Source organism: Crinia signifera, chromosome 4, assembly GCF_055691185.1.
Source record: "Crinia signifera chromosome 4, ASM5569118v1, whole genome shotgun sequence".
Classification (NCBI taxonomy): Eukaryota; Metazoa; Chordata; class Amphibia; order Anura; family Myobatrachidae; genus Crinia; species Crinia signifera.
Window position 1 is genome coordinate 284,065,464 of NC_139220.1, and position 19,801 is coordinate 284,085,264.

At 47.7% G+C, this 19,801-nt stretch overlaps 1 protein-coding gene across 2 annotated transcripts; it reads left to right on the forward strand.

The window, feature by feature from the left end:
* The first annotated feature begins 434 nt into the window (after positions 1-434).
* Positions 435-19,593, forward strand: FHIP2B (FHF complex subunit HOOK interacting protein 2B). Of its 2 annotated transcripts, XM_083184814.1 has the most exons (17): positions 444-809; positions 2,460-2,538; positions 3,285-3,493; positions 4,539-4,643; positions 5,267-5,389; positions 5,591-5,710; positions 7,399-7,601; positions 7,725-7,836; positions 7,942-8,018; positions 8,214-8,403; positions 8,938-9,098; positions 10,967-11,083; positions 14,765-14,843; positions 15,610-15,753; positions 16,149-16,289; positions 18,090-18,190; positions 18,587-19,593. In XM_083184814.1, exons 1-17 carry the CDS (start codon positions 765-767, stop codon positions 18,687-18,689), a joined length of 2,109 nt encoding a protein of 702 aa, XP_083040940.1. In that variant the 5' UTR covers positions 444-764; the 3' UTR covers positions 18,690-19,593. The 2 variants fall into 2 exon arrangements, with proteins under 2 accessions (XP_083040939.1, XP_083040940.1); XM_083184813.1 differs by having other exon boundaries at positions 435-809; positions 7,399-7,836.
* Positions 19,594-19,801: the final 208 nt, after the last annotated feature.

Sequence of the window (19,801 nt, forward strand, 5' to 3'; positions counted from 1 at the left end):
AACTGGAACGGTCCAGACCACACACGGGGAGGCTGTAATCTCCCCTTCCCCATGTCCCTGGTGTGAGCAATCACAGGCATCCCCCCGGACAAGACACCCCCCGCATGGGACACCCCTCGGACCAGACACTATAAGCTTCGGAATGCAGAGTTTGATGTCTGGTCCGGCGTTCCGATGTCTTATCCGGGTCCGGTTTTTACTTAGTCCCAATATTTATTATCATCTCAGCTCTTGTTGACTGGGGACAGCTATTTACCCCTCTTGCCTACAGCTCTGGTGCTCATTCTTTTGGATCTAAAACATAATTGTACTGTAGGTAGGCTGACAATAGTCAAGTGGATAGGATTTCATATATATGGTAATATGTCTATGGGGACCTAAAAACAATATTACAGACCCAAGCTTTAAATAATCCTGACCCCCACACATAGCACAAGTATATGGCAGTGTACAGCGAGCAACGTCTGACGATTCTCTGAAACAATCTATACATTGAAAGACAATATACACTATATATATTATGTGTTGTGGGGAGAATGTGCTCAGTAATCTCCTGCAATGATATAAAGTATCTTCCCCCGAGTCCTAGGGCGCCATGGCAGCCGGGCGGGTCAGCCACGGGCCAGGGGCGGAGCGGCAGAGGGCGGGACGGGTGATCCTCCAGGAAACACCGGTGATCGGGCCAGGCCTGGCCGAGGGAAATCAAACTATGAGTCCCCGGTATCGCTGAGGCCTAGCTGCGGTCAGGCCCCGGTGCTGAGACAATGTGGAGCCGCCTGGGAACTTTCCTGCAGCAAGCCGTCGAGTCGGTGAGTGTGGAGGGCCAGCGGAGCGGACACTGCCGGTCACCTTACTCACAAAGTACTGCATTCATTCATATCCCTGCTTCCTATGCCCCTTTGCCTAATACACACTATTATATGCCCCCCGCCCCCTGGGGCGCAGCACTGCGCCACCCCTCCTGTGCTGCCATACACGACGTCACCCCCGTGTTGTCATGTGTGACGTCACTTGTCTTGTTTGACGTAATCTCCGTGCGTCCATGCATGATGTCGCACTCATAGAGGGGCTGCTTAAAAGCCACGTCCTGTCTAGAGTGACACTGTGGTTACATGGATAATATAATGAGACAGATATACTAAGTCTAGGGAAGTGCTAAAGTTTAGTGAGGGAGATAAAGTAATAGACTCCTAGCTTCCATGTTACAGGCTGTGTTTGAAAAATTACAGCCAGGAGCCGATTGTCTGCTACTTTATCTCTCTCCTACTGTAAGCACTCTCCAAGGCTTAGTCAATCAGCCCTGTTATGAGGTGTGGGTGAGGCAATCGCAGGTGCAGTGCATAAACATACTGTACCTCCCAACATGACCCTCTCCAGGAGGGACACATTGCTCTGTTTCTGGACTTCCCTCATAATGTATGACTGCCATCACCTGTTTCACACAGGTTAATTGATAAGAAAGGTGCTGGGATAAACCTGCCAGTTGTGTATATACTTGATTTGGGTACTTTCGTATTTTCCCAGCAGCGCTGTCGCGGTGTGATCTGCCATCACGTGAATGTACACATTAGACGGTACTTCCTCATCTTTGCGGCCACCGCTTACACTAGTTACGTTAACCGCTACATAAGGATTTTCAGCAAGGAAGTTCCCCACCATCCTGTGTCCACGCCACCCTCCTGTGTCCACGCCACCAACTATTACCTTTAGTAAAGTTGTGGCAAGCCACCGAGCCCGAAGCGTGACAAGCGACGCGAGCCCGCAAGGGGACAATGGTGCTACGTAAGTTCCGTAGCATAAGCGGTGGCCGCAAAGATGAGGAGGAACCCATTAGACTTTATAAAACACGGAGCAAAGTGTTTTATAAAATGAACCGTCCCGGCCCCTTGCCTTGTGATATTGTTCCACAGTCGGCGTTATTCCTGTTTATATATTAATTGCCGGTAGTTAGTGGTAAAGGAATTTTCTGGTTGGTTTCCTTGTTATGCGACACATGCACAAGCCACGCTTGCTGTTTTTGGTGGATGCGCAGTCTGTGAAATATCAGTAGATGTGTTCGACCCCGGTACATTTTCTAAAGCTTCTAAAAATCAAAAAGAGGTTATGTTGCCCATAGCAACCAATTAAATTCTGTCTATTCTTTCTCTATTGCACTCTAGAAAATGATAAAAAGCATTTGGTTGCTGTGGGCAACATCACATAGTAATTTTTAGACGCTTAGTACATTTACCCCCCAGAGTCAGATCCAGTATATACTTCTCATATAAGAGTGACAGGAGTTTGTGTGTTGTTGACACACGCATTAGGTTGACGTGAGTTTTCAGCCCTTCGACCTTAACAATGTCGAACTATTTCAGGTGTCGCACTAAGCCCTGTCAAACTTCAGTGGTCGGCCTAATGCAGTAACACTCTCCCCACGAGCTAAACCCTGACACTTTATTTCTGTGTTTATCTCGAAGCGGGAACCGTCTCAGGACTTGCTGCAGTCATTTGTACAGCACTGGAGAGGTGTGACCCAGTACTACCTAGAGACCACCGGTAAGTAACCCCACACGCTGCTGGCCATGGGACCTGGTGACATATCATGTATTTATATGGCTGCAAATAAGTGGGCCTGATTCAGATGTGGTTGGAGTGGCTATCGCTTCCTTGGATAGCGCTGTATGGTAACACAGAAGGAGGCGGCTGTTACAAGTAGTGACCCGGCCGTAGCATTGGATCAATGGGACACTATAGGGCTCATTACAGCATCCTGGGGGACACACAAGCCGCCCATTACAGAGACCAGAATATCTCTGTCCAATGATGGATATTCCTGGCCTCTTCCCTCCCATTCAGCGTTGGCGGCATGCCAACGTTTTCACAAGCGGAGGCCGTCGCCGCCTGCGAAACAGCATCAGGCTTTTGGTTCATGATATTCTAAGGTGTGCTACATAGAACTAGGTCCAGTATGCAGCAGTATCTGTAAATAGACATAAGAGGAACATGAGGACAACATCAAGGCTGATAAAATCCCAGTAGTGGGAATGACACCACTGGCCCTTATTCCAGAGCTTTATATTGCACTTTTCCTGCATTTGCTAAAGTTTGAACAAGCTCAGAATAGTGTTTAGATGTGAGCGAGCCGTTTATACTAAAAACAGAAGAGGTGAAGCGAATGGAACTCGCATAAGCATCATTTCGCATTGGTGGCTGCAACAAGTGTCACTGCCTGCACGGTTGGACTTGAACTGAATTAGATCAGTGAGGTTCTGCCGGACATGTCAGACTGTCTTTCTCTACAGATGAGTCCTGTCCAGCCCGCAACACAGACATCCCATGGAGGCTGCGTCAGCTATTGGACATCCTGGTGTTTGAGGAGAGGGAGCTGGGGACCAGAGCGGACTTGGGAGGTGGAGAAAATGGCGGACCCGCTGACAACACAGGACCCTGCATGGAGTATCTATTACAGCACAAGATACTAGAGACTCTCTGCACCCTGGCAAAAGCTGAGGTATTCACTATAGAACATGGTGTTGGGGGCATTCTTATGGCACAATAATTAGTAACGTATGTACAGGTGTGACAGGTAAGAGAGATGTTATATTATAGCAGTGATGCAACAAGCTCAGATTATACCAAGTGCTGAACACTATAGGGGTCCATTCGTGCACAGCTACAGTAGATGTGGGGCGTACCATGTTTTTTGCCAGCACATGTACCAGTACCAAGCACACAAAGGTATGATTGATGCCCAGTTCTGCGCATTTTAGTCTTCTCTTCAGTGGCATAACTGGTCTGCAATGGAGCTGTCTCCGGCGAGGCAGCGGCGGACTATGCAGCGCTGTCAGTAAGCATGGATATGCCTGTTTCCAGCTGTATATGCTCCGATGATAAAGCTGGTGCCAGTGTGCACTGATGATGATAACAGCTCTAGTACTAAACTGACTACTCACAAATCTGCGCACAGTTCTGCATATGGACATGTAGTTCTGTGTACGCAAAGCTGTAGATGTTCCGACCTTCTTACATGTAACCCTGCAGCATCAGCCCCATAGTATAAGTTTCCAGCATTGGTGTCACAGAAAATACATTTACATAGAAACATGACATTTGGTGTTGCATTAAATGACTTGGCCCATGTGGTCTGCTCATGTTCAGTCACACACTTACTTGCTAGGGTTACTTTTTTATTGGGAGACAATTAACCTACCAGTATTTTTTTGGACAGTGGGAGGAAAATGAAGTACGGGAAGAATACACAAACTCCACACAGATAGAGCCATGTTGGGAATAGAACCCATGACCTCAATGCTGTGAGGCAGTAATGCTAACCATTACTCCGTGTGTACATTCACATGATATGTATTGGACATTGCACACTACAACTGTACATTAGATACAACAAAGAGTCCTGATGTGATGACATCTGGGGCAAAATGTAATAGGGTGTGAGAATCAGCAAGGGAGAGATTTTGGGAGAATTTTCCCATTATTTTAAAGCTCTCTCTTTTTCTCTTTCTTTCTTGCACCCCTCCCCTCTTTGTCTCCTTCCACAGTACCCCCCGGGGATGAGGCAACAGGTCCTCCTATTCTACAGTCGTCTTCTGTCCAAGGTGAAGCGCCCCCTCCTGCACTATATCAATGTCCACCGACCTGTACAAGTGAGTGTTACAGACTCCTTCACCCTGTGCTTTTTATGTTCTATTTTGGAATGTATAATGATAATGATGCCCCAGGAGTTATGTAATCTTTTGTAAAGATGCTAATAACATCGCAACCATTATCCTCTTCACAATAATATTTGAAATATACCATGGGGCCATACAAAGCAGACAGAGCAAGCATCAGGCAGCATAAGTACATGAGTTAGGGATAACTCCACAGCACAGTGCTATAGTGGGATGTGGCGTGATTGCTGGCACAGTAGCAACAAATAAGATTCTATATATCATCTTCTAGAAGGTTCTTAAATAAATAAGAAGTAGATTCTGATTGGTTGCGATGGGGAACAGCTATGAAGGGACCATTTCTGAGGACAGGACGACTGCCAGACTTCCCTCTTACTGTACATTCCTGCTTGCTCTGATTTATTTTGTTGGCGTCACACACATTGCTTGCGGCACAACCCCTCTCCAATAAAGTACATGAATGGATGAATAAAGTGCAGTGAGAACACATTGCTCTGCTCCCTGGTGTAGTTCTCTACAGTATGTATCACTTTATGCAGTGTTCTATGTAACAGCACTCTGTGTTCTCACACCATTGTACGATGATCTGTTTGCAGAAGCTGATCGCACTGGGAGGAGACACTGTTGGGGTCACCGCAAATAGGGAAGAATTGCAGTTCTTAACATCTATCTGCAGTAAACTGGAGAAAGACCCCTCGCTTCTAATCCATGTTCTAGAGGTACAGAACCATCTGCTCTATATGTATATACAATTCATCCATATATAGAGTTTGTCCAGTTTGCCTTATTTCTGTCCAGTCTCCCAATATATCTGTAACTTCTGTTGAAAATGATATGTGCGGCATTGCTTTGTCATAGCACATGGCTGGGCCCATGGCAGCTGCTCACTGACTGTACTTTACTCTGTGCTCTTGTTACAGAGTGAGAACGTGAAGGAAGCTTTGTGCACTAAGGCAGAGGACGAAGGAGCAACGGAACCCTCCAACCGCAAACCTAAACAGACCTTATTCAAAGCTTTATTGAGACTGTGCCTGTGTCAGGTAACTAGATTATAGGATGGAATCTCCCCTAACAGTTCCTGAGGACCAGGAGGCAGGCTTGTAGCGTGCAACAGCCACTGACAACCCCGAGCCAACAGTGAGAAGCAGCCATACCACAGTGGTGTGTCCTCTTCCTGTCCGAGTCTAGGGGGATTATTCTGGTTCACTCCTTCTGGCAAATTCCTTCTCAAATGGTCAAAACCATGGCCCTTATTCAGATCTGATCGCAGTACAGATTTGTTTTGAAAATGGGCAAAACCATGTGCACTGCAGGTGGGGCAGATGTAACGTGCAGAGAGAGTTAGATTTGTGTGAGTTATTTTGTTTCTGTGCAGGGTAAATCCAGCAATTTAGATTTCAGTTTCAACACACCTCACCCACATTTAACTCTCTCTGCACATGTTCCATTTTCCCCACCTGCAGTGCACATGGTTTTGCCCATTTTCCAAACAAATTTGTACTGCACTCAGATCTGAATATACTTGTGCAGAGAGAGAGTTAGATTTGGGTGCAGTTTTACTTCAAAGTGAGCTCTATATTGCAGTGTAAAAATAAAAGCAGCCAGTATTTTCCCTGCACAGAAACAAAATAACTCACCCAAATCTAATTCTCTCTGCACATGTTACATCTGCCCCCTGCAGTGCACATGGTTTTGTCCATCTAAGAAGGATTTTGTCAGAGTGAACTAGAATAACCCCCTAGGGCAGGAAGCACACACACTAGGAGGACTGTATGCTTTATGCTGATTCCTGTAGTCAGCCAATGACCGTGCTCGCATAGTAGTGTCTGGTGGACTGCATTTTTGGAATATAATGGAAAAATTCTCATTTGTTCTTTATTGGTTGTTAAATCTCCACAGAGCCATTTATTTCCAGACAGCTTGGTCTAAACGGCCGTGTCTAGCCACTTCAATGTTCTAAATGTTTTTGCTAATAGTCTACAGGTTTTCCTACAAGTAATAAGATGATACATTTCATGTTTAATATACAAGAAGGATGACATCATAGAGATAAAGGCATGTGTGCAGTCACACAGCAATGTACGCTGTTAGCCAGTTTGATAAGTACATACAGCAGTAGATATAATACATCTGTGTTATTGGTAAGTGACCAGAAATCTAGGTTTCTCTTATGCTGCACAGTCTTTGTTATATCATCAAAATGTTTTTCTTGTTTCCATAGAGGAAATACAGGCTTTGTTCATAGAGGCAGAATAAGATTGCAGTAGTGTACACCTAGATCAGGGCTGGGCAATAGCGGCCCTCCAGATGTTGATGAACCACACATCCCAGCATGCCTTGCATCAGTTTCAGCATGGCAACATAGCAAAACTAATGCAAAGCATCCTGGGATGTGTAGTTCATCAACAGCTGGAGGGCAACTGTCGCCCAGCCCTGACCTAGATGGTGCATTGTGTAATGGCCATTAGATGTGGACAGTTGGAAGACAGGCGGAAGTATAAGAGATGCCGCTGGGGAGGATATGGAGGGAGTGCTCTTCTGTCTAACCCACGCATTTCCAAATTATAGCCATCCAGCTGTGAAACTACAAGTCCCATGATGCCTTGCCACAGTATTGCTATCAAGGAATGCTAAAACTATTACAAGGCATGCTGGGGTGTGTAGTTTCACAACAGCTGGAGGGCCATAGTTTTGACATGCCTGGTCTAACGTGTCATATTCCTCTCAGTCACAGAAAGGCCGGCTGGCAGTATGTGCCCGGGAGGCTCTCCTCGGGGTTCTTCGTACTGCTCAGGAGGAGACCTCTGCTCGCCTCATTGCACAGAGTGACCTAAGCCAGCAAGTGACGGAACGGCTGTGTGAGCTGCACAATAGTATTCCCCTAAACACTCATCCATGCGACATCACAGCCCAGGAGGGCACGGACTGGAGGTCAGAGTCGCCGCACTGTAGATGTTCCTGGCAGGGGAAATGCCGTCCCTCCACGCATTTCCACCTCCACAATTATGTTATGGTTATAAGGGTCCTAAGTGTGCCTTTCACTTTGGTCTGCAGGTTGGAGGTCAGCAGTGAGGACTTAGATGCCATTCCTCCAGAAGTGTCTGCTGTGCGGAGGTTCCTCTGCTGGGTGGAGTACTGTGACTGTCTGCTACAGGAGTCCCATCAGGTGAGACCATCAGACCGTGGACCCCCACCCTATCTGTCAGATACACGTCACTGGTGCTACCTGCTGACTGCCATGTCCACCTAACCCTCTATCATCTTCCTTTAGATGGTTGCAGCATCAATAGCAATTTCCATCATGGAGGGCTACCTGCGGCAGACTCTACAAGAGGGGCTGCTTGAGGTGTGAGTGTCCATTGATGCGGAGGCTGGGAGGATGGTTATGGAGGTGGTGGGATAATACAGTTTGCCTTTGTGTGAGCAGTCCATGCTGGAATTATGTGTTTGAGTGGATGAGAGACTGATGTGGTTTAGTGAAGCGTCTGGAATTATAAACACAGGTCAACAGAACAGACTGAGCCGTGTTTGGTCTCTCTCCAGATCAGAGCTGAGTATCCTGCGGAGCACGGCTCTGCTCACTGCACTGCTCCAGCGCGTGCGCTCAACCCAACTCCTGTATCAGCTCCTCGCGTTCCTGCTGGGAGAGGACAGAGGCCCAGAGAAGAAGAGTGACGGAAGCCCACAGCTCCGAGCCCGGCTCATCCAGAGGTGTAACCACCTGTCTGATGAGGTAACGCAACCACCTGTCTCACTGCCACACGGGCATACCCAGAAGCCTCATACTGCCTTATGCATATGGGACTAATGCACGTCAGATACACCAATTACACAATGACCTAAATGGCAGGGAAACGGTTCTGGGATAACAGGATTTTTCTTCACTCCTTACTCTAATGCAGAATTCCTCATAATGTGGCAGATGTATTAAGCCTGGTGAAGAGTTAAACTGAAGATTAAGTGGAAGGAGATAACGCACCAGCCAATCAGCTGTGTTTGAAATATGGCAGTTGGGAGTTGATTGGCTGGTGCGATATCTCCTTCCACTTTATCTCCAGTTTAACTCTTCACCAGACTTAATACATCTTCCCCAATGTTACCTATGTCAGTGTACCCTGGCTCTCAGGACTGCTTATATCACTGGTCTGTACTGATGTGGAATGGAGCTTTGCACATAGATTACACTGTGCAGTATTGTGTCTGTCCACTGGTTTCTGGTATTGATAGGATAAGAGATTGATACACGGGATGTTTTATCTTTCTTCAGATAAGTCTCGGGTCACTGCGGCTGTTTGAGGAGATTCTCCAGTTACCGCTGGAGATTGGCATGTACAGCCTGATTCTCCGTAACATGGAGACACGTGGGTACCTGGCAGCAGCTAACGAGGAGAGTCGGGCACATGACAGCGAAGCCTTTGAAGGCACAGAGTGAGTTCACCATTCTTGCACATCTGTGTCAGCCTAGAGGAAGGCAAATGTCCTTAGTGATGGAATGGTCATTGCACCTTCAGTAATGAAAGCTATACTTCCTGACCACATCAGTTACCTAGATCAGTCTTACGTTAAGGGGATATGATTGGCTGGCGCTAGTATGTAACATCACCCAGTAGTGTACAACAATGTGACAGGACTTGTGAGCAAAACACACAACTTCTGGTTGAGGTTCTGGCTATGCAATGAGGAGCCTCCACCCTACATTATCATACAGGAGACTTCCCAGCCGCTTACCAGGTACACCTTTCACCTTCCTCTCACCAGATTTGTAGCAGATGAGCCCAGCACTGTGATACCCCAAACCAGGGCCCCGAGTACAAGTAGAAGCAGGGCACTGTACTCACACTGCAGTATTAGTGATGACTCTCTCATCACAAGTCCAATACACAGGCACATGGGTGACAGCAGAGGTGATACACCTCATTGCTGGGTAATGCTAATCCATGCATCCTGCTATCACTGCCTTGTACAGTGCAGCAAATAGTTATACTGAAATCACCTGTACTTTATCACCTGTACTTTGCCACCTCACAATCATATGAGATTATGGGGGATATTTACTAAGCTAAATTCATAAAAAATAGGTGTATTTATATACAAAAATACACCTATTTTTTTACGAATTTGTATTTTCGGGATTTACTATCTCGAAAGTACATAAATTTGTATTCATGGCACATGTATACGCCATCAACAGTATACAAATAGAAATCACCATTAAAAAGAATGGTGATTCCTAATTTACTTAGCGGTCGTATTGAAAATTAGCGGTAAATGGCGGCTAATTGCAGGCCAAATACGCCAGGAAAATACACTTAATTTTCCTGGCGTATTTGGTAGAAGCCTGCACGGATCAGTCCGATCCATGCAGGCTTCAGTGTAAAAAAATAAAATAATAATTTCAAAAAACAGTGTGTCCAGCCCCAGGCTCAAAGAGCTGGTCCTGGTTTTAAAAAAACAGGGAAACAATCATGTTGGGGGTTCCCCTTATATTTTAAAACCAGGTCCAAGGGCCGGTCCTGGTTCCCAAACTACGGGGGAGAAAATGAATAGGGGTCCCCCGTATCTGAAAAACCAGGTCCAAGGGCCGGTCCTGGTTCCCAAAATACGGGGAGAAAATCAATAGGGGTCCCCCGTATTTTAAAAACCAGCACCAGGCCCAACCAGCCAGCAGGGTAATGTCACAGCCAGGGGACACTTATTATATAAGGTCCCGCGGCCAAAACATTATCCCCCTGACCGGTCAGCCTGAGCAGGGGTCCTAGGGGAGTGAGGGCCCCCAAATGAAGGGGTCCCCCCAACTCCAGAATTTACCTGCCCAGGCTGAAGCCTGGGGCTGTCCCCGGTGCCCCTGGGCAGTGAGCACCGGGCTGATAAATGGTGTAAAAATAGAAAAAAATATTGTACATTGCTGTAGAACTATGAGTCCAGGCAAACCTCCCCTGCATACAGGGACTTGGAGAACCACAAGACCCAGCATGCGGGGCATTAAAGGGCCAGCAGGAACTTGTAGTTCCATAGCAATACAAATAGTAAAATAAACACGACACCAGAATAATCAAACTTTAATACACACAGAGCCCTTTCATATAGATACTTACCTATCTCGAAACCCGTAGATAGGTCTCCCTCCATCCGTCCATCTGTCCGGTGGTGGTCCCACAGCATGACACTAATAATGTACACTGCACTAATAATGTTTACTTGGTTATATTAGCTACTACTGTATGTACAGTGACTTAGATCTTAGGTTAGTACTGCTTAGATAAGTGTATCACTTTTATGCATATCATCTCCTGCAGTGAGCTGGAAGAAGACCCGTATTTTACAGATGGTTTCCCGGACACTGGGATGAGCCTTACTGGAAGAAACCAGCATAGAGGTGGGGAGGCTGCGGGTACAGAACAAAGCGTGAAGAGGTGAGGACAAATGGGGCGGGGGGACTTATTTCTAGATGACTAGGAGAGTGTGTAGTGTGTGGGGATAGAGCAGTGTGAGGAGGTGGTGTAATACAGGATAGGGGATAGCAGCATACAGGTGTGTAGTGTGTGGGGACAGACCAATGTGAGGAGGTGGTGTAATACAGGATAGGGGATAGCAGCATAGAGGTGTGTAGTGTGTGGGGACAGACCAATGTGAGGAGGTGGTGTAATACAGGTTAGGGGATAGCAGCATAGAGGTGTGTAGTGTGGGGATAGAGCAGTGTGAGGAGGTGGTGTAATACAGGATAGGGGATAGCAGCATAGAGGTGTGTAGTGTGTGGGGACAGACCAATGTGAGGAGGTGGTGTAATACAGGTTAGGGGATAGCAGCATAGAGGTGTGTAGTGTGGGGATAGAGCAGTGTGAGGAGGTGGTGTAATACAGGATAGGGGATAGCAGCATAGAGGTGTGTAGTCTGTGGGGATAGAGCAGTGTGAGGTGGTGGTGTGATACAGGATAGGGGATAGCAGCATAGAGGTGTGTTGTCTGTGGGGATAGAGCAGTGTGAGGAGGTGGTGTAATACAGGGTAGGGGATAGCAGCATAGAGGTGTGTAGTCTGTGGGGATAGAGCAGTGTGAGGAGGTGGTGTGATACAGGATAGGGGATAGCAGCATAGAGGTGTGTAGTGTGTGGGGACAGACCAATGTAAGGAGGTGGTGTGATACAGGATAGGGGATAGCAGCATAGAGGTGTGTAGTGTGTGGGGACAGACCAATGTGAGGAGGTGGTGTGATACAGGATAGGGGATAGCAGCATAGAGGTGTGTATTCTGTGGGGATAAAGCAGTGTGAGGAGGTGGTGTAATACAGGATAGGGGATAGCAGCATAGAGGTGTGTATTCTGTGGGGATAGAGCAGTGTGAGGAGGTGGTGTAATACAGGGTTGGGGATAGCAGCATAGAGGTGTGTAGTCTGTGGGGATAAAGCAGTGTGAGGAGGTGGTGTGATACAGGGTTGGGGATAGCAGCATAGAGGTGTGTAGTCTGTGGGGATAGAGCAGTGTGAGGAGGTGGTGTAATACAGGATAGGGGATAGCAGCATAGAGGTGTGTAGTCTGTGGGGATAGAGCAGTCTGAGGAGGTGGTGTAATACAGGGTTGGGGATAGCAGCATAGAGGTGTGTAGTCTGTGGGGATAGAGCAGTGTGAGGAGGTGGTGTGATACAGGATAGGTGATAGCAGCATAGAGGTGTGTAGTGTGTGGGGACAGACCAATGTGAGGAGGTGGTGTAATACAGGGTAGGGGATAGCAGCATAGAGGTGTGTAGTCTGCAGGGATAGAGCAGTGTGAGGAGGTGGTGTAATACAGGGTTGGGGATAGCAGCATAGAGGTGTGTAGTCTGTGGGGATAAAGCAGTGTGAGGAGGTGGTGTAATACAGGATAGGGTATAGCAGCATAGAGGTGTGTAGTGTGTGGGGACAGACCAATGTAAGGAGGTGGTGTGATACAGGATAGGGGATAGCAGCATAGAGGTGTATAGTGTGTGGGGACAGACCAATGTGAGGAGGTGGTGTGATACAGGATAGGGGATAGCAGCATAGAGGTGTGTAGTCTGTGGGGATAAAGCAGTGTGAGGAGGTGGTGTAATACAGGATAGGGGATAGCAGCATAGAGGTGTGTAGTCTGTATGGATAGAGCAGTGTGAGGAGGTGGTGTGATACAGGATAGGGGATAGCAGCATAGAGGTGTGTAGTCTGTGGGGATAGAGCAGTGTGAGGTGGTGGTGTAATACAGGATAGGGGATAGCAGCATAGAGGTGTGTAGTCTGTGGGGATAAAGCAGTGTGAGGAGGTGGTGTAATACAGGATAGGGGATAGCAGCATATAGGTGTGTATTCTGTGGGGATAGAGCAGTGTGAGGAGGTGGTGTTATACAGGGTTGGGGATAGCAGCATAGAGGTGTGTAGTCTGTGGGGATAAAGCAGTGTGAGGAGGTGGTGTAATACAGGATAGGGGATAGCAGCATAGAGGTGTGTAGTCTGTGGGAATAGAGCAGCATGAGGAGGTGGTGTAATACAGGGTAGGGGATAGCAGCATAGAGGTGTGTAGTCTGTGGGGATAGAGCAGTGTGAGGAGGTGGTGTGATAGAGGATAGGGGATAGCAGCATAGAGGTGTGTAGTCTGTGGGGACAGACCAATGTGAGGAGGTGGTGTAATACAGGGTAGGGGATAGCAGCATAGAGGTGTGTAGTCTGTGGGGATAGAGCAGTGTGAGGATGTGGTGTGATACAGGATAGGGGATAGAAGCATAGAGGTGTGTAGTCTGTGGGGATAAAGCAGTGTGAGGAGGTGGTGTAATACAGGATAGGGGATAGCAGCATAGAGGTGTGTAGTCTGTATGGATAGAGCAGTGTGAGGAGGTGGTGTGATACAGGATAGGGGATAGCAGCATAGCGTTGTGTAGTGTGTGGGGACAGGGCAGTGTGAGGAGGTGGTGTAATACAGGGTAGGGGATAGCAGCATAGAGGTGTGTAGTGTGTGGGGACAGAGCAGTGTGAGGAGGTGGTGTGATACAGGGTAGGGGATAGCAGCATAGCATTGTATAGTGTGTGGGGACAGGGCAGTGTGAGGAGGTGGTGTAATACATGGTATGGGGATAGCAGCATAGAGGTGTGTAGTCTGTGGGGATAGAGCAGTGTGAGGAGGTGGTATAATACATGATGGGGGATAGCAGCATAGAGGTGTGTAGTCTGTGGGGATAGAGCAGTGTGAGGTGGTGGTGTAATACAGGGTAGGGGATAGCAGCATAGAGGTGTGTAGTGTGTGGGGATAGAGCAGTGTGAGGAGGTGGTGTAATACAGGGTAGGGGATAGCAGCATAGAGGTGTGTAGTCTGTGAGGACAGAGCAGTGTGAGGAGGTGGTGTTATACAGGATAGGGGATAACCAGCATAGAGGTGTGTAGTCTGTGGGGATAGAACAGTGTGAGGAGGTGGTGTAATACAGGATAGGGGATAGCAGCATAGAGGTGTGTAGTCTGTGGGGATAGAGCAGTGTGAGGAGGAGGTGTAATACAGGATAGGGGATAGCAGCATAGAGGTGTGTAGTCTGCGAGGACAGAGCAGTGTGAAGAGGTGGTGTAATACCGGGTATGGGGATAGCAGCATAGAGGTGTGTAGTCTGTGGGGATAGAGCAGTGTGAGGTGGTGGTGTAATACAGGATAGGGGATAGCCAGCATAGAGGTGTGTAGTGTGTGGGGACAGAGCAGTGTGAAGAGGTGGTGTAATACAGGATAGGGGATAACCAGCATAGAGGTGTGTAGTCTGTGGGGATAGAGCAGTGTGAGGTGGTGGTGTAATACAGGATAGGGGATAGCCAGCATAGAGGTGTGTAGTGTGTGGGGACAGAGCAGTGTGAAGAGGTGGTGTAATACAGGATAGGGGATAACCAGCATAGAGGTGTGTAGTGTGTGGGGACAGAGCAGTGTGAGGAGATAAGGAAATATGCAGAGGGATACCTGGATGATTGGGAGAGGGATACCTGGATGATTGGGAGAGGGTCTAGACCAGCCTGAGAGGAGAGTGGGATAGAACAAATACAGTGATTGGCTACTGAAGGATACCAGAAAATGAAAGGGTTGTCATGCATTAGTAAAGTTGTACTCTGTCCTCTCCTCCCCAGTTTCCTGTCACTTGTTCCTGAAGACATGAAATCCTCAGACACAGGGTTTGACACTTACCTACAGGATGCCCTGGTACAGGTGAGAGGTGTATATTCATATACCTAGTGGCAGCACTATTACATTGTCATATAGTTATACCTGTAGTGTGCCTTATGTGTATCTTATGTGTATGTAGTGTGCCTTATGTGTATCTTCATATGTCACACAGCACAGCATCACATGAGCCTGGTGCACTACATGTAACACAATAGTTCTGTGACATGACAGGATCTGAATGTGTCACACAGCACAGCGTCACAGGACCCTGGTGCACTACATGTAACACAATAGTTCTGTGACCTGACAGGATCTGAATGTGCCACACAGCACAGCGTCACAGGACCCTGGTGCACTACATTTAACACAATAGTTCTGTGACATGACAGGATCTGAATGTGTCACACAGCACAGCGTCACAGGAGGCTGGTGCACTACATGTAACACAATAGTTCTGTGACCTGACAGGATCTGAATGTGCCACACAGCACAGCGTCACAGGACCCTGGTGCACTACATGTAACACAATAGTTCTGTGACATGACAGGATCTGAATGTGTCACACAGTGTCAAGGGAGCCCGGTGCACTACATGTAACACAATAGTTCTGTGACAGGTAGGAGCCATTGGATGGAGAAACCAATTGGGAAATAGAGCGGTACCATCATAAATCCCACAAAAGTAATAGATTATAAGGCAAAATATAGTAGTGTGCAGACCAATTTCTTTCTCTTTTCCTTAAAATAACTGCTGTACCCTGGTGATGACTTGTGTGACACCTGTAATGTTTTTTACCCTATGTGCACAGTACCGAAGTTGCCGCCAGCAGTCGTCACACTGGGGATGGCCAGGGTCCCCCCAACCCCTGAGCACAGAAGGCCCAGGACAGGAATTCTATGAGGGACACTTCCTGGAGATCCTGTTTAATCGGTTGGGGAGTATCCTGGATCAGGTAACAGTTCATGTATTCTACTGGCTGTGGGTCTGATGTCCCTCCCACAGTATGGTCTGTGCACTGGAGATGGGTATAATATTCCACTGCACCACTGATGGGTTTTCTCTCAAATCCCATCTTGAAAATTAATTCCCCTTCTCACATAGGGGAGAGTTATTACATCTTGGAGAGAGATAAAGTACCAACAGACGACTTTCTGTTAATGTATAGGCTGTACTAGAAAAATGACAGAAGCTGATTGGTTAATGTGTTAAATCTCCCCCACAGGTTTGGTTCCTCCACTTCAGTCACTACTTTCTATGCCGTCTTTCTTACCATTTACTATACAATTACGGCTTGATTGGGATCTCTTCCCATCACCCTCTAACTCTGACTACTGTTGTGTTTTGCAGCCCTATGAAGTGAATTTACAAGTCACATCCTTGCTCACCCGCATTGCCCTCTTCCCTCATCCGCATATCCGGGAATATCTTCTGGATCCCTTCATTAATCTGACCCCAGGGGCCCGCACTCTCTTCTCTGTGCTTGTACGGGTGAGTGAGTACCTGCAGTAACTTTCTCTCCTGTGCCCTCCTGTACAACCACTTTCCTCTCCTGTGCCCTCCTGTACACCCGCTTTTCTCTCCTGTGCTCTTCTATACACCAGGTTTTCTCTCTTGTGCCCTCCTGTACACCCGCTTTCCTCTCTGGTCCTCTCCTATTCACCCGCTTTCCTCTCCTATGCCCTCCTATAAACCTGCGTTCCTCTCCTCTGCCCTCCTATACATTCGCTCTCCTCTCCTGTGCCCTCATGTACACCCGCTTTCCTCTCCTGTGCTCTTCTATACACCAGGTTTTCTCTCTTGTGCCCTCCTGTACACCTGCTTTCCTCTCTGGTCCTCTCCTTTTCACCCGCTTTCCTCTGCTATGCCCTCCTATAAACCTGCTTTCCTCTCCTATGCCCTCCTATTCACCCGCTTTCCTCTCCTATGCCCTCCTATAAACTTGCTTTCCTCTCCTGTGCCCTCCTATACACCCGCTTTCCTCTCCGGTGCTCTCCTCCTATACATCAGCTTTCCTCTCCTGTGCTCTCCTATACACCAGGTTTTCTCTCCTGTGTCCTCCGATATACCTGCTTTCCTCTCCTGTGCCCTCCTGCACATCTGCTTTCCTCTCTGGTGCTCTCCTCTTATACACCCGCTTTCCTATACACCCACTTTCCTCTCCTGTGCTCTCCTCCTGTACAACCTCTTTCCTCTCCTGTGCCCTACTATACACCTGCTTTCCTCTCTGGTGCTCTCCTCCTATATACCCGCTTTCCTCTCCTGTGCTTTCCTATACACCCACTTTCCTCTCCTGTGTCCTCCTATACACCCGCTTTCCTCTCCTGTGTCCTCCTATACACCCGCTTTCCTCTCCTGTGTCCTCCTATACACCCGCTTTCCTCTCCTGTGCTCTCCTATACACCCTCTTTCCTCTCCTGTGTCCTCCGATATACCTGCTTTCCTCTCCTGTGCCCTCCTATACACCCGCTTTCCTCTCCTGTACACCCACTTTCCTGTCCGGTGCTCTCCTCCTGTACACCTGCTCTCCTCTACAGTGCCCTCCTATACACCCGCTTTCCTCTCCTGTACACCAGCTTTACTCTCCGGTGCTCTCCTCCTGTACACCCGGTTTCCTCTCCGGTGCTTTCCTATACTCCCGCTTTCCTCTCATGTACACCCACTTTCCTCTCCGGTGCTCTCCTCCTGTACACCTGCTTTCCTCTCTGGTGCTCTCCTCCTGTACACTCGCTTTCCTCTCCGGTGCTCTCCTCCTGTACACCTGCTTTCCTCTCTGGTGCTCTCCTCCTGTACACTCGCTTTCCTCTCCGGTGCTCTCCTCCTGTACACCTGCTTTCCTCTCTGGTGCTCTCCTCCTGTACACTCGCTTTCCTCTCCGGTGCTCTCCTCCTGTACACCTGCTTTCCTCTCTGGTGCTCTCCTCCTGTACACTCGCTTTCCTCTCCGGTGCTCTCCTCCTGTACACCTGCTTTCCTCTCTGGTGCTCTCCTCCTGTACACCTGCTTTCCTCTCCGGTGCTCTCCTCCTGTACACCTGCTTTCCTCTCCGGTGCTCTCCTCCTGTACACTCGCTTTCCTCTCCGGTGCTCTCCTCCTGTACACCTGCTTTCCTCTCCGGTGCTCTCCTATACTCCCGCTTTCCTCTCCTATACACCAGCTTTCCTCTCAAGTGCCCTCCCTCCTGTACATCCGCTTTCCTCCGCTGTACCCTCCTATGCACCCACTTTTCTCTGGTGGTGTCTCTACTTTTCTATTCTTAATCAATTTTTTTATTTAAAAAATAATTCCCTAGGTGGTTGGAGACCTTGCTCAGCGATCTTTGAGAGTGTCCAATTTCCAGGAGATGCTGCGTCTTGTGAGACGACAATTGCTGGGGGAAACACCGGATGAGCCGTGAGTACAGCCACTAATAGCGGCTACACGGAGCACTATGTGGCATCTCCTCCATTGTTGTATTGTAAACACGTTGGGACAGTTATCTAGGAGCCTGGCTGCTAATGACATTTGTAAAGATACAATCTTTTATATGAATTTATCATTTACTTTGAGGAAGATTACCCCCCCTCCCCCATTCTCCTTTTAAGGCCTGGCGACCTGCGCTGAGGCGTTACATGTTCTCATATAGCAGGTTGTCACTTGCTGTCTGTGTACTGCTCATACAGTGGTGTATTATTACCTTATTTAGTTTACTGTTAGAACACTATATAATGTTGCATGTAGCCAGGAGCCACATACACAGTAATTGCCCTGTGACATATCCGCCGTATTTATCTGTATTCCTACCCGCAGGTTGGCTCATGAAACCCTGTGCCGGGGAGTGGTGGTCCTGGAGGAGTTCTGCAAGGAGCTGGCTGCAGCGTCTTGTGTCACCCACCACCCACTCGGCTTTTAACCATGCAGTGACAATGTGACATGGGAGAAGCCATGAATCTACGTGCAATAGCTGGTATAACGTCTCCCTGTGGGGGCAACTAAAGACTTTGTCATTGATTTTTGTTTTTAAACCTCCTTGTGCCTTATTTCCAAGCCCAGCTCCCACTATAAGCTGGAGAAGCTGGGTGCCTCCGTTTTACTGCCGGTACTGTGATTAATCTCCAAGGGCTTCAACTCACTTTTATAATAGGACCCAGGGAGCAGCTCATGCAGCCCCCTAGTGGCTGCTCTGCTTGTTGCTGCAGAGTCTTCATGGTCCTCACATTGTGCTGCTATGACTCTCCTGAGCATTGATTTTATCACTCTGTTATCTTATATTTGTTATTAGTTACAGTCGTCTCTTCATTTAATGGGGAGTTGGTGTAATATGAGGTGCTCTTTTACCCCCTCCGTCCTTCCAGTGCTAGCACCAGCCTGATCCATGTAAATATTTGTGTTTATGTGGTTTGTTTGCTCTGTATCCTTCAGGTCTAGCTGTGTTTCTCCAATTGGTTGTAGGGACAAAACTGTTAAGGCAGAAAGGCCCACAGCAGCCAATCAAATTGGAGCACCTGGCTGCTATGGAGAGCATTCGGCTCTTCTTTCTGACCTTACATTAATGTACCCCCATCTGTCCGAAGCTTCCCATCTGTACACAGTGACTGTTGTCCGAAATTCATGAAATTAGTTTTTCATTGACTGTAAATCCCGGATGTGTATAATGTTGTATTATTCTTGCAATTTACAGGTGCCTTCCCCAAAAAATAATTTGATTTTAGAAATGTACAGGGGTGTTTTTATGGTTCTGCTCAAAAAAGTTGTATCAAACCATCGTATGAATTCATCAAATGTTTTTAAAAGTAAAGTGTGTTTTATGATTTTTACCAATGTAGCGCTGTCTTCTCTACTCCTCCAATCTTATTCAAACATTTGTCACAATAAAACATAAATCTGATTTTATAAAAGTGGCACAGGTGTGCCAGCCTGTAGTTACACGCATCGGTGCCAGCTGTGTGTGTACCCAAGCAGCCCTTATACATGTACTATCACTATCCACATATATACAAAATACCTTCTATTCATGTGGGGTTG